A 14,840-nucleotide genomic window follows, 5' to 3' on the forward strand; every position below is an offset into this window, starting at 1 on the left:
CTAAAATAATATATTGCAATCATTTGCAAAAAATCTGATGAGTTTAAGCATATTTATTGCCACAAATATATTGTGTTACTTAATTCAGTAAAAATACAGCGACTTGCCACATTCAAAAACTTGTTTTGCTCAGTATCTGCAAATACAGTATAAACAAACTGATTATTTAATAGAATTAGTGTGAATCGGTCAATTTTTAAAAAATAAACGTCTGAATAAAACTCACCTCTTTTGATTCCCCATTAAAAAAAAAAATTCCCAGGAATAACTTGCAAAACAATACTGTACATGATTGTGCCTCTGGCAGAAAATTGGTTAATATAGTAATTTCTATTGATTTATCCCACAGATTCAATATTGGTTTCTACCTTTAATAATATTTGTTTTCCATTTTGCAATTCAGTTTTACAACTGATGCAGAAACTTCACACACCACCAAGTAACAAAGCGAATTCTGCCAGCCAATCACAAACTGCACCTAATTAATAATCTCATCTCAACTAACAAAACACAGGCTACAGCTGAAAAGCAGAACAGTGAAGCAGTGGAAGAATACAGTAAATCAAAATGTCATATGTAAATGTGAAAAACATTTCAATAAAAAACAAGAGTTACAGTACCAAAAACCCTTTGCAGAAATGAGTATGTGTTGTGATTTATTATCACTCATCTCTTTTAATCACGGAAGTTACTCAAACACTCAATGAAAATCATATCTCATAATCATTTATGTGCACAGCAGGTTAGATACCTGTACGTTTTAATGAGAATAGACACATTATATATATATATATATATATATATATATATATATATATATATATATATATACATATATATATATATATATAAATATATATATATATATATATATATATAATACTAAGTTAAGTTATGGTGAGTAAAAAAAGTGACAAAAACCCTCCACAGGAAAGCAAATATGCAAATACAACTGTATGCTCATCTGCATGTCTTAGGCAGGTCTGCAACCCCGCCTTTCCCCATCATCACCCAGCATATAGCACTTCCACTGCAGCAAGGGATTCTGGGAGATGACATGCAAATGAGCACACAGTGTCACTTTTTGCCTCAAAAACCATTTTTAACATGGTTCCCTATAGGCTTAAGCTTGCTGCATGGTCACAGCTTTGAGTCAACAGTTAACTTATAAGCCTGTCACGGTGAGATTATGGCAGGCTGTATAAGGTCACATAAATATATATAACAGATGATATATATTTATCACTGGGTCTGAACTGAAACAAGTCTTAGATATAATAAAGTGATTTTATTCCTTAGGATAGGTGAACACACGAATAATACAGTAACAGACAAGAAGTACCATTACTTAGGGGTTGGGGAATGAGAAGTTTGATGTAGCATTTCTCTTCAGCAATCAGGTAATCATTCAGGTGATATCAGGTAACCATACCAACAAACGAAGACGAATACCACAGTGAACTTCTCATTCCCCAACCCCAAAGTAAGTGTACTTCTTGTCTGTTACTGTATTATTCGTGTGTTCACCTATCCTAAGGAATAAAATCACTTTATTATATCTAAGACTCGTTTCAGTTCAGACCCAGTGATAAATATATATCATCTGTTATATATATATTTATGTGACCTTATACAGCCTGCCATAATCTCACCGTGACAGGCTTATAAGATAACTGTTAAATATATATATATATATACATACATACATATATACATATATACATACATACATATATGCATACATACATATATACATATATACACACACACACACACACACACACACATAAAAACACATTCACATAAAAACACATTCACATATACACACACGCAGGTACAATTTTCAGGAGCATACTGTAGATAAAAAGGATGATCTATATGTAGTCAATGTTGTCCATTGTGTCTACGTCTATATGCATGTACAGTAACTAAAGTATATCTGTTAAACAAAAATAATCTGGATATTTTACCTGCTGCATTCAATTATGATTTGCATGCACCCAAACGACATACAGTATTTTTTTATTGTATTAGTATTTTTCATAGCAAAACCTCTAGTTGTTTACAACATCTATACTGTACATTCATCTGCTGCAGCTTGGTAAGTACTGTATGTCTAAATCTAATGAACTTACATATTTTAATAAAAGTATAAAGCTCCTTCATTGCTAGCAATTAGTGCAAGATGACTATTACACAACAGCAGAAAAATAAAGGTTATTTTGTTTGCTAGGAAATTAGTCTTCCAACTACCTAAAACATTATATAAAACTAACTTGATCAAAATATGTTACAACTGCATTGAAACATTTTTTTTATAAATTCATGGCATAGTTAAAATAATTTGATAAGGAAGTTACATAGTAGATGAGGTTGACAAAAGACATACTTTCAAGTGGTTATTCATTTTTTTTTTTTTCATTTTATTTAGAATTTTTTGTTTTCTAATATTAAGATTAAAATCGGATCTGACCTTGATAAGACTAGGTCAAACTCAAATTTGTATAGAATCACTATTTAGATTTTACCCTGCTTCCTTATTCTTTCAAAATATCTCAGCATTACATGTAAAAAATAATAATAAACATTTTAGCATCATGAAAGCACCAGTCCTTGTAACATATATTGGAGTTGCACTCCACCATGTACGGTACATCCTTCTCTAACATGTTTCACTGTTCTTTTGTAATACGTGGCATGTTTAAATGGTAAGAACTGTTAAAACTGCGAACGCTAAAAATATAAATGAAAATATTAAATGGGAAAAAATACAAAATAGTATGTTGAAATTAAATAGTTGTGTCATTATACAGGTATAATCATAATTATATCACAATCAAAATCTCCATGAAAAAAATGCAATACAATTGTGAACTACAAATAATAAATGTCCTTAGAAAATATATAACGTAAATAAGTATATGTATTTGAACATCTGTATGAAAGGATCTTATACTAGATGGCAAGCTCTCAATAAAATAAACAGTCCAGGGGAAGTAATAGAACAAGAATAGCCGCAAAGGTACAGTGTAGTCCTCACACCATTAATACTCACTGTACTCCAGGAAATATGAATCTGTTATAAAAGAACAGTACTTGTTCAATATCATCTCACTATTTTCCTTATCGCTCCAAGTATTCCACAGCCTATATAATATTGGGAGAGTAATGAGAAAGTCCTGTCTTTAAAAGGAATGTCCCACATTGCTGCTCAATCACCAAGCAACAGATTCTGGCATTCGTTTTAAAAATGTAACAATATTGAAGAGATAGAGAGAGCGCATTCAGTTACAAATGTACCCATTACAATAACATACAAAGTAAAATCCACACTTACATATATCTGCAATGTAACACAAGTAAGGTACAATTATTTTGATTACCTGGGTTTCTTATTTGAAACATACAGTATTACCCTCTGAAAATTTTCCATAACCATGTAATAGAGCGAAACACCTCTGTTTTAACAGATCTTGAAGGGAGAATTGGAAATGAAAAAGAAGACCATGGATAAACTTTACTCGCTAAGTCAGGACCTCCTTTCAGCTGTGAAAAACAAGGCTGTGTCTCAGAAAATTGAGACGAGGCTAGAGAACTTTGCCCAGCGATGGGACAATCTTGTGCAGACGCTGGAAAGTAGTTCCATGCAGGTATGTCATTCTACTGTATGTTACAGACTTTCGCCCCCAATCAATCCTGTTATGAATTTAGATCCACTCTAAGGTGACATGCAGGTTTATTTATGTTAATGACATTTTGCTTTCGATGAATGATAGAAAAGCAGTATACATAATATAAAGCCATACACAATTAACCAGGTGCTCAGACACAGGACACACTGTTTTGCAATGTTATTCTCTAAAGGTATATTAGTGGTTAAGCACAATGTATTAAACACAATGGGACATATTTACTGAGACATGATACTGCATAAGGCACCTACCTTCCTTGTTCACTGCCCAATTCAAGGGAATTGGTGAAAAGGGCCATATTTACATAGGGAAGTAAGTCCATAAGACACCTTTTGTGGCAAAGACACCTTACAGTCTATTAACATTGATAAGTTACATTAAGACATTTTTATTTTCTAGAAATCTGACGTGCCCTCCTCTTTCAAAAATTCAGTACAGGTAGTCCTCGTTATCCAACGTTTCACTTTACAACGAATGGCATATCCAACGCTTTACTATCCAACCCCATTGGCTGTTTTTCGAAACCGGAATGCGTTATCCAACGCTCACCGCCACTGATTAACATGGGACTCACTTTACAACGGTTTCACTATCCAACGCTACTTCCAGAACGGGTTCCGTTGGATAACCGAGGACTGCCTGTACAGCAAGGACAAAAGCAGAAAACATAAAACAACATTGCAGAAAGGATGCCCCTGGTTTAAACAGCAAAAATCTAAAGCCTAGATCCCATAGACTCCAATAAATAAGGGAATATAATGTGCTGTCATCTAAAACAGGAATGCATGTTATGTTCTACAGCTTAAAGGAGCAATCCATGCAATACCCTACATGTGTTTTTTTTTTTTTAAATAAATTAGTTCTGCAGTATTAAATATTACTTACTACTTTTTTTTCAATTCAATTGTTAATGCAATTTTAATGAGTTTTAATATACTGAGCATCCTTTGATTTCTATAGCAGGTTTTAACACACCTCCCAAGCAGTGCAAGATGTTTGCAACACTTTCCTTTTTGTGATACTTTGTTGCAAATATTCCCAGCAGTTTGAGCTGTAAACTATAACAATATATATTGTTACATTAGTAATAGAAGAATATACTTTAGCTGCTGAGTTATACTTACTGAAGTATGATTGATTGAAACTGAAAGCAGCCATTTAGTGAACCCTGGGAAGCAGAATCTTTGCTGATTGATCATGGGAAAATTAATCGATTTGTAGCTTAAGTAATTAGTTTTCAATAAAGGTAATCAAAGGCTGCATATATTACAACAATGTATTTTAAAGTGCCGCGCAGACTGCTTCTTTAATGTGGGATCCACAAAGCTAATTATACAGATGAAACTGTTCCTTATGGCCCAGATTCTGAGGAAATCAGTGAGCATGTCAGGGAAAATTCGCTGCACAGTCCATAGTAGGCTGCAACGGCCTATCGCATTAACACAACAGGCTTCTGCGTTTGAATAGAACTTGCGCTGTGTGAATCCTCCGTGCTGCATCTGTCTGTAAGAGACGTGCACTAAGAGATAGACTGTAACAGTCACTCTGTACGCCTCTAGCAGGTGATCGTAGTAACCGCTACAGTATGCTGAAAGGGTTAACCCCTCCCACTACCCACATGAGAGGCCTAAAAACCCACCAGGGGCAACTAATCTCTTCACCCACCTCCTCTACCCTCAATAAACATTACAATACAAATATAAATACAGTACTATACATTGAACAACCCCCCCACCCCCCCCAACACATCAACACATACAATACAGTAATGGGCAAAATCCCTATTATCCATATCTGGATAATAGCACATTATTTCCATTAAAAAATAAAACATAACCAAAACATGACCCAGCCAGCATATAGCAAATTAAAGTTGTATTTACCCTTTCCATCATGAAAACTGTCCTCGCCACCCTTGTCTTCCACTTCTTCAGTGGGAACCAACAGTAAAAAAAAAAAACTAACTACTGGCCACTAACTCCTTGATCACCTTAGCGGTCATTAACCACTATGGTAATTAAGGGTTTAACCCCCCTCCCTCTACCCACCCACCCGGGAGGCCTAACCACCCTCCCCGTGGCAATTACCCCCACCCCAAATAACTAATTGATTGGAACAGTGGTACACAATCCCTATGGACATGGTTTTCCACTATGGCAATGAATGGGCAAGCTACAAATAAAAAAACAAGCAGCAAATAAGATACAGTACATTTCAATTGAGAAAAACATGCCCACAAAAAATTGATTGGCACAGTGATACACCATGCCCTATGGGCTAGAGCCCGGTTGCTTGAATGGGTTGACAGGTGTCAATAGACAGGCAAGGTCAGAGGCAGGAGACGATGGTCAGAGGCAGACAGTAGGGAGATAGATTGGTAGGGATGGTCAGGTCCAAATCGGTCTGGTAATGGAGATGATTACAGAGGAAAATTAAGTAATCAGGCAACGAGAAACAGGAAGGGGGGGAGGGGTTATAAAGGCCAGACTGCTTATTATGAAGAGGTGCCGGTCATCAGGGAATAATTGTATTTTCGAAAGTTCTCCGCTGAAACAGCAGCACACACATAGCAGTCCTGGTTGAAGACTTGCAGAAATCTAGGCTAGGAACACAGGGGCCAGGGTTCAATACCCAGCAGGGACCTCCTCGACACTGTCTTCTGCTATATTGCCTGTCTTCTATTTGCTTTCTCTATTGTATCCCCATTTCCCACTTAAAAAACTGAGCCAATTTATCTTACCCATAAAACATCTGTCCAAATAGATTCTATTCATTTGCTTTTCACCCAACTTCTACCTACAATAGTTCTCACATTCTCCTGATATTAGGCCATTCTCTCCATTTACTGCTGGAGTTGAATCTTGTATTCTTAACCTTTTTTTGGCTGTGGTACAGCATATAGGGGCCAATTTATAGTTGAGTCATAGTGCAAATTCAAAATAAGACCCCAATTTAGAGTTGTCCAAAATAAGGACCAAAATTGTTTGCATGGGGGACATTAACATAACAACTCAACAGGTGGAATGGAGGTGTCGCTAATTCTAATGTATTTCAATTAGTTTATCATGGCTACACAAGTTAAATATCACCTGTCTCTATGGGCATAGCTATTTCGTCCAGCATTTGCCAACTTGCTTTTTCTCTCTGCCTGCTGGCAGCTTGTTTTTTCAGTCATTGTGCTGCAGAGCTTCCTTCTGCAGACAGTCACCCAATGATTTTAAGGGCATGTTCTGATGCAATTTAGCACAAATGTTACACAGACGTAATTATAATGCCCAAACTTATGAGTGCGAAAGACGTTAAAAATTCCACACAAGCAATGGAATGAATCTAATACCTCATTATCATATTTTAAAACCAGCTGCTAACTCCTCTGTAGCACCTAACTCTACAGATGCAGCGGCCATTATTTTAACAAATCACTGCGCTGTTTTTGTGTGCGCTGCAGTACTCCACGCGACATTAATGCCGCCAATCACCCCAGGCACTTGTGTTTATCGTGGTTGCTTTGTTTGATTTTCATGGATAGTGTGCAATTAAATGCAATGAAATGAATGAATTGTAATGTGTACAGTACTGTGCTACTGTGCTACTGTATTAATTTCAGGTGTTTAAAAGCCAGAACACTAAAATGCCATTTTATGCACTCGCGTCTTAAGGCGGTAGGTACAGTTGGAAGAAACTGCGCACCATCACATGGGTATTCCGAGGTATACATCGCGTGAAGTTTTAAAATAATGGCCGCTGCATCTGTATATTGGGTCATATTTCCAGACATGGCGATGCCGCAGTGCTAATCTTTTAACGCCACCTCTAGGTCTAATAGGAAAGGAAGATATCATAGAGAAGACTTCTTACTAAACCTTGAAGTTGAAAGACAATAAGCAACTTACTCCCATGTATTTTGCTTTCCTATTACTCACTATGCAGTTGTGTATTTCTCCAATGTCATTATAATAATCTGAAGTTCCCTGTTGAATCACTTTTTAAAGTAATGTTAATGGACTGTGTGGACTACAGTAAAGGTAACTACAGTAGTTAAAATATAACTGCAGTGACTTTATCTATTCCCAAAAATGACATATCTTTTCATTTGCAAAACGTCATCCCTTCCTGGAGTTATGACAATACAACATATTCAATTTTTCTATGAGAAAAATGAGTCAGGACTTTTAGGTAAGTGGAATGGAAATCACGTAAAGAAATGCAGTTGATGTAGTTCACAGTGACAACAACATTTCTGTTATGGAAGTTTGCAAACAATTTCTGTGAACATTTCCTGTTCTGCTCATCTGAAACACCAATCCACTTAAAATGCTCTCAGAGTCCCTGCTGAGCACATTTAGGCATGAAATTGTGCACATCACTTTACTGTATTAAGCTATTTGGCTGCCTAAAACGTACCCTGCTCACAAAGATACAAACTGTATGGACACCATTATAAAAACCATAACATTGTCCAGCCTACCATTCTAACACACACATTTGCTATTTTCCAACAAAAAAAAAACAGTTCTTATAAATGCACCTTCTGTAACTAGTTAGCTATTCATTCAAGTTCTGAGTATGAATGAAGCAATAGCAAGAAGGGAAATTAGAACTCTCCAAATACATCTCAGAGGAATAAAACAAACATTCCTGGTCCTCTCCAATGTAAAATTTTGCTAATTAAAGCTAGAACATTGTGTTGTTTACATGTATGTGCATTGGTGGTTAATGGGTGCCTTAGTTTAATATAATTATGCCACTATAAGTAAGCCAAGGAAAAAAAATAATCACAGCCTACAAAACATCCCTAATGCTAATTGTGTTAAGTTACAGACTATTAATGCAAGGTTTTCTTTAGTATTTTTGTGCTCTACTCAAAAAATATTGCTCCATTTAAAAAAAAAATGTAAACATTGATTTTGAAAATATGCCTGTTTCTGTTCTATTAATAGTTTCTACATAATGTACTTGTGACAGGGTAAATAAAAGCCACCAGTTATATGCCTGGAAAACCTATGTCTAGTCTGCAGTGCAACCTCAGGACAATTAGTTGGATCCCAGCTGCCTAATCAAGGTGTGTTAAAACCCAGACTATAGACACATGGATCTTGGTTGTTGATGAGAGAGGAGTAAGCTGCTGCTAAAGAGATTTCCTGATACAAGGTCTGATAAACAAAGTAACTGAATTATAAACTGTCTGTCTCCTGCTTAGAAAAGGGATTGCTGCCTGAGTTACACACTGTCTGCTAAAGAGAAACTGTTTTGTTTTTGCTGAAGAAAAGCTATTTTTGTTTTGTGTGTTGTATATCTGTTAAGGCTAAATAAATAAGCCTTGGCTAGAAACCCACATGTGTAGTTGCATGTACCCTGCAACATATGGTGTCAGAAGTGGGATGGTTTTTTTCAAAAGGCTCCTGCAGTTAAAGGGCCACACACACACACAAGAATGGAAGAAATGTTGAAAGAGTTTCTGTGTGATGAAACCAGACAGCAGGGACAGTTAATGCAGGAGCAGACCCAACAGCACGGACTGTTAATGCAGGAACAGGCCCGGCTGCAAGCGGAGAGAGATGAAAGACTACAAGCAGCACAGGATGAATGGATTGCCAAGCTGCTGACCCAATTCCAAGGGTCTGCCAGTGCAGAAATAGCAAGCAGACCCCCTATACTCCTGAGGAAAATGGCTCCGAACAAGGATACAGAGGCTTTTTTACTGACTTTTGAAAGAGTTGCTGAAGCTCAGGGCTGGGCTACAGATCGCTGGGCAACTGCTTTGGCCCCGCTCCTCATAGGAGAAGCCCAGGCCTCATATCAGGGTCTCCCAGCAGATCAGGCAATGGACTACCGACAAGTAAAAGCCGCCATACTGGATCACTTAGGTCTGACCCCAGAGACTTACCGGCAGCAGTTCCGGAACATGAAGTACACCGCTAAGATGAGACCCCGGGTCCTCGCTCAGCGATTATTGGACTTATGTACGCGCTGGAAACAACCCAAGGAGTGCACTAAGGAGGCAATTCTTGAGCAGGTGGTTTTGGAACAATTTCTACAAATAATACCCCCTTCTGCACGCTCGTGGGTAAAACGCCACGCTGCTGAAACCCTAGCTTTGGCGGTCCGACTCGTGGAGAACTTCCTTGGGGCTGAGCAGCAGGCGAGTGTCCTGGACCAAACTCCACCGGCACTTGCGGACGCCCAAAGAGGGAGGTCGGATCAACGGGGAACCTACGGCCTGTCACGAAACCGCCAGATCCAACGGAAGGAGCAGTCGTTCCAGCAAGGACGGAGTCCAAATGCTGGTCCCCGCCGAGACCCTCATCTCCTTCCGGATGTCGGCTCGTCGCAAAATGAGAGGAACTTCCGAGGATGGCGCCCACAGGACCCACCAGGTGCCTGGTCTCTAGTAACCGGTCCAGCGGAGCGCTATCCACAACCCCCTCCTGCGAGGGATCCCTCTCCATGTTCCGCCTGCGGAGAACAAGGCCACCGGTATGTGGACTGTCCACAGATGAATTGTTCATTCAGCAGAACCATCGCCTCGGCCTTTACTGGGGAAAATTACAAGCCCTGGCTACTTCCAGCCCTGATTGGGGGAAAAACCGTCCAGGCCCTTGTAGATTCGGGCTCTGGGAAAACTCTTGTCCTACAGGAACTGTTACCACCCAACGTGTGTTCTTTTGACTCCTTGTGGAGCATAGAATGTATACACGGCGATGTAAAACACTATCCGACGGCCAAAATCCGGCTACAGGTAAAAGGTCAGGAGGCTTACCTCGAAGTAGGAGTCACTCCTTGGCTCCCTGCCCCCGTTGTGCTCGGTCGGGACTGGCCTTTCTTTTCGGACCTAATGGCCCCAGTCTTTCATGAGGAGCCTCCTTCTAGGGCTCAGGAGAACCCTGGAAAACTGTTCCCCTTCTTGGCAGACCTTTTTCCAAGTAGACACCGGGTTCAAAAGACTCGGAAGCAAAGACGCTTGGACAAACAGGACTGGTTGCAGAAATCTGGGTCTCAAGGTGACCATTCTAGTAGTCAGAGGTCACAAGTGATGGCTGGGGATGGCCAAAGGGAGGGGGATATAGGGTGAACAAATAAAAAAAACAAATAAGTGTGCACTAAAATATATACTTAATACAAAGTGTTAATTGTGATGTCAATTTAAATCAAAAAAACACACCCCACCATGTGGAAAAGGTAAATAAATATATACCAATGTAGATGAGCGTCTGCTGCTGTGTAAAGGGTAGCCCAAGACCCTAGAATCTAGTAACAAAAAAACAAACAAAGCGCACAACACTCATCGTGAAAAATGTAATAAACTATGTTTATATATAAGGTGTTTCAAGGTTATGCGTTCATCAAGGTAGATTAATCAAGCATAGAGCCACAGAGTGGCAGTTACCAGTGTCTGCAACCAGGAACCACCAGAGCTTCACTCTCCTTTCCACCTACAGGTAGGTGAAATGCCAGATAATTGATGACTCTGCCACAGTCTCAATGTCCTGTAAATAGCGTCAATGCGCTTAGTGGATCCTGGGGAGTGGTTGTCCTTTGCTCGCAAGTAGTACACAGGTTCCTCTGCAGACCTCACTGTGTTCCCGATCAGTCAGGCAGCGTGACAGCGTGGTCCTGCGGGCCCTTTTGTGACGTCAGAGTGCCCACTCTGCTTTGAGTAACAGCGTCTGCCAGTAATGATTCAGACCTCACTTGGCAACCACAGAGGCAGGCAACAGCGCGGCACATGCGCAGAAGAGGAAATCAACTCGGTGTTCAGCAAACTGTTTGACAACAATAAAATACACCTTGGAACATGAATAATAAAAATATATAGGTTGAATGGCATCTCTCCTACGCGGCGTTTCGTAGCTCAACAGGCCACTTCTTCAGGGACTCCCTGAAGAAGTGGCCTGTTGAGCTATGAAACGCCGCGTAGGAGAGATACCATTCAACCTATATATTTTTATTACTCATGTTCCAAGGTGTATTTTATTGTTGTCAAACAGTTTGCTGAACACCGAGTTGATTTCCTCTTCTGCGCATGTGCCGCGCTGTTGCCTGCCTCTGTGGTTACCAAGTGAGGTCTGAATCATTACTGGCAGACGCTGTTACTCAAAGATGAGTGGGCGCTCTGACGTCACAGAAGGGCCCGCGGGACCATGCCGTCACGCTGCCTGACTGATCGGGAACACAGTGAGGTCTGCAGAGGAACCTGTGGACTACTTGCGAGCAAAGGACAACCACTCCCCAGGATCCACTAAGCGCATTGACGCTATTTACAGGACATTGAGACTGAGGCAGAGTCATCAATTTTCTGGCATTTCACCTACCTATAGGTGGAAAGGAGAGTGAAGCTCTGGTGGTTCCTGGTTGCAGTCGCTGGTAACTGCCACTCTGTGGCTCTATGCTTGATTAATCTACCTCAATGTACGCATAACCTTGAAACACCTTATATATAAACATAGTTTATTACATTTTTCATGATGAGTGTTGTGCGCTTTGTTTGTTTTTTTGTTAGGGGGATATAGGCCCTGGAGATTTACCAGACCTGTACCTCCCTGACTTTTGCCAGAAGCAAAGAGAAGACCCAGTCCTTGCTAGACAGTATGACAAGGTGGTGAAAATTGATGAAAAGATTTTAGATGCACAGGGGGTGATAGTATTCCCCCATTTTGAGCTTTCAAATGATATCCTTTATAGGGTGAATAGGCAGACACAAACAGGGGAGGTCACCAGACAGATATTGGTTCCCAAGGCATTTGTTAAATCTGTGTTCACTCTAGCCCATATTGTCCCTTAGGGTGGTCACCTGGGCAGGGATAAAACATTGGACCGTATTTCATCCCGATTCTATTGGCCAGGGATGCATAGTGATATTGCTAAGCTATGTGCAGCATGTCCGGAGTGCCAGCTAACTAGTCCAAAAGGACAAAAACCAGCCCCTTTGGTTCCTCAACCCTTGGTGTCAGTTCCCTTTGAGAGGATTGGGGTAGACTTGGTAGGACCTCTAGAACCTTCTGCGAAAGGACACAGGTTTATCCTTGTAATAGTGGACTATGCAACAAGGTATCCTGAGGCATTCCCCCTGAGAACAGCAACGGCAAAGCAAGTAGCCAACAAGTTGTTGGAACTGTTCTCACGGGTTGGACTTCCCCAGGTTATGTTGACAGACCAAGGTACAAATTTCATGGCTAAACTGATGCAAGATGTCTTAAAGTTACTAGAGGTCAAGTCTGTTCGGACATCGGTCTACCATCCACAGACTGACGGATTGGTGGAAAGATTTAACCGAACTCTAAAAGGGATGCTGAGAAAATTTGTAGATTCAGAGAAGAGAGCCTGGGAGGAACTTCTCCCTTTTCTGCTGTTTGCAGTGCAGGAAGTTCCCCAGGCCTACACGGGATTCTCTCCATTTGAATTGCTCTATGGCCGCCAACCCCGGGGTATCCTAGACCTTCTAAAGGAGTCCTGGGAGGAACAGCAGTCCCCTTCTAAGAATACCCTGCAATATGTACTAGATGCCTAGATGTGGTCGGCCATTTCGCCAGGGAGAATCTTAGATCAGCCCAGGACAGTCAGGAGAGACATTACAATCAGAATGCTCGCATGAGAGTGTTTCACCCAGGAGACCAGGTGATGTTATTGTTACCCAGTTGCGAGAGTAAAATCCTGGCCAAATGGCAGGGCCCATTTGAAGTACTCCGCCGTACGGGTGATGTGGATTACGAGATCGCTCAACTAGGGTCCAGGAAGGGTAAACAAATTTACCATGTGAACTTGCTGAAACCCTGGAAGATGCAGCGGTCTCTATTCATCCACCCGGTGGAGGAGGAAACGGACTTGGGTCCTCAGCCTCCACGGGAGAACATCGTGAGTGACGAGAAAATCCCAAAGGGTAAACAGTTGTCCTCTGAACAAAAAGGGGACTTGTTAGCAATAATTACACAATTCCAGGATGTTTTTTCTGACTTACCAGGACAAACTAACTTAATTTCCCATGCAATCGAGACAGCACCTGGGGTAAAAGTACGTTCCCATCCTTATAGGTTGCCTGAAAGTTGTAGGGCTCTGGTAGAGAAGGAGGTACAAGAAATGTTACACTTAGGAGTGATTGAGGAATCATGCAGTGAGTGGTGTAGTCCACTAATTATGGTCCCTAAACCCGATGGGAAGGTAAGATTTTGTGTGGACCTCAGAAAGGTCAATGCGGTATCCAAGTTTGACGCATATCCGATGCCAAGAGTGGACGAATTAATTGACGCCCTTGGTAACGCCGAATATATATCCCCGTTGGACTTGACAAAAGGATACTGGCAAATACCCTTAGAGGAAAAGTCCAAATGCAAAACAGCCTTTGCCACTCCCATGGGTTTATACCAGTTTGTGACAATGCCATTTGGACTGCATGGATCCCCAGCCACATTTCAGAGACTCATGGATAAGGTACTGAGGCCCCATAGGACTTATGCCGCAGCCTACCTAGATGACATTGTCATTTATAGTAAACACTGGCGGGCCCATCTAAATAGGCTGAAAGCGGTCCTCAAATCTCTAAGAGAGGCAGGGCTCACAGCCAACCCTAAGAAATGTGCCTTGGGTAAAGCGGAAACCAAATATTTAGGGTATGCAGTGGGAGGTGGAAAAGTAAGGCCACTAGCCGACAAGGTAGCTGCCCTGAAAGAAGTTCCGACCCCCCACACAAAAACGCAGGTACGCTCTCTGCTGGGTTTAGCAGGGTACTACCGGTGGTTCATCCCCAACTATTCGGAAGTGGCAGCCCCTTTAACGGACCTCACAAAAAAGTGTGCCCCTACACAAGTTGTGTGGTCAAGGGATTGTCAGAGAGCCTTTAAGGACATAAAAAGGTGTCTATCAGAGGGTCCCATCATTAGAAGCCCAGACTTCAACAGCCCTTTTATAGTGCAAACAGATGCATCAGAGATAGGGCTAGGGGCAGTGTTGTCACAACAGTTTGAGGGAGTTGAACATCCTATCCTTTTCCTGAGTAGGAAATTGTTCCCAAGGGAAAAAAACTACTCAGTGATTGAGAAAGAGTGCCTCGCAGTAAAGTGGGCAATCGAGGCTTTGAGGCATTACCTGGCAGGAGTCCATTTTACTTTGGTGACGGATCATGCTCCACTGAAGTGGTTAAATAGCATGAAGGAT

The 14,840-nt window shown here is 40.8% G+C and overlaps 1 protein-coding gene across 16 annotated transcripts in view; it reads left to right on the plus strand.

Annotated features, from left to right (window-relative positions):
• The window catches only part of DMD (dystrophin), a 2,761,517-nt gene that overhangs the window by 1,110,282 nt on the left and 1,636,395 nt on the right, over nt 1-14,840 (plus strand). For all 16 annotated transcript variants that reach the window (XM_075590265.1, XM_075590266.1, XM_075590270.1 and 13 more), the window contains one exon: nt 3,471-3,650. In XM_075590265.1, the coding sequence (XP_075446380.1) occupies nt 3,471-3,650 (180 nt within the window). The remainder of the gene's footprint in view (nt 1-3,470; nt 3,651-14,840) is intronic.

This window comes from Ascaphus truei, chromosome 3 (genome assembly GCF_040206685.1).
Source record: "Ascaphus truei isolate aAscTru1 chromosome 3, aAscTru1.hap1, whole genome shotgun sequence".
Taxonomy (NCBI): Eukaryota; Metazoa; Chordata; class Amphibia; order Anura; family Ascaphidae; genus Ascaphus; species Ascaphus truei.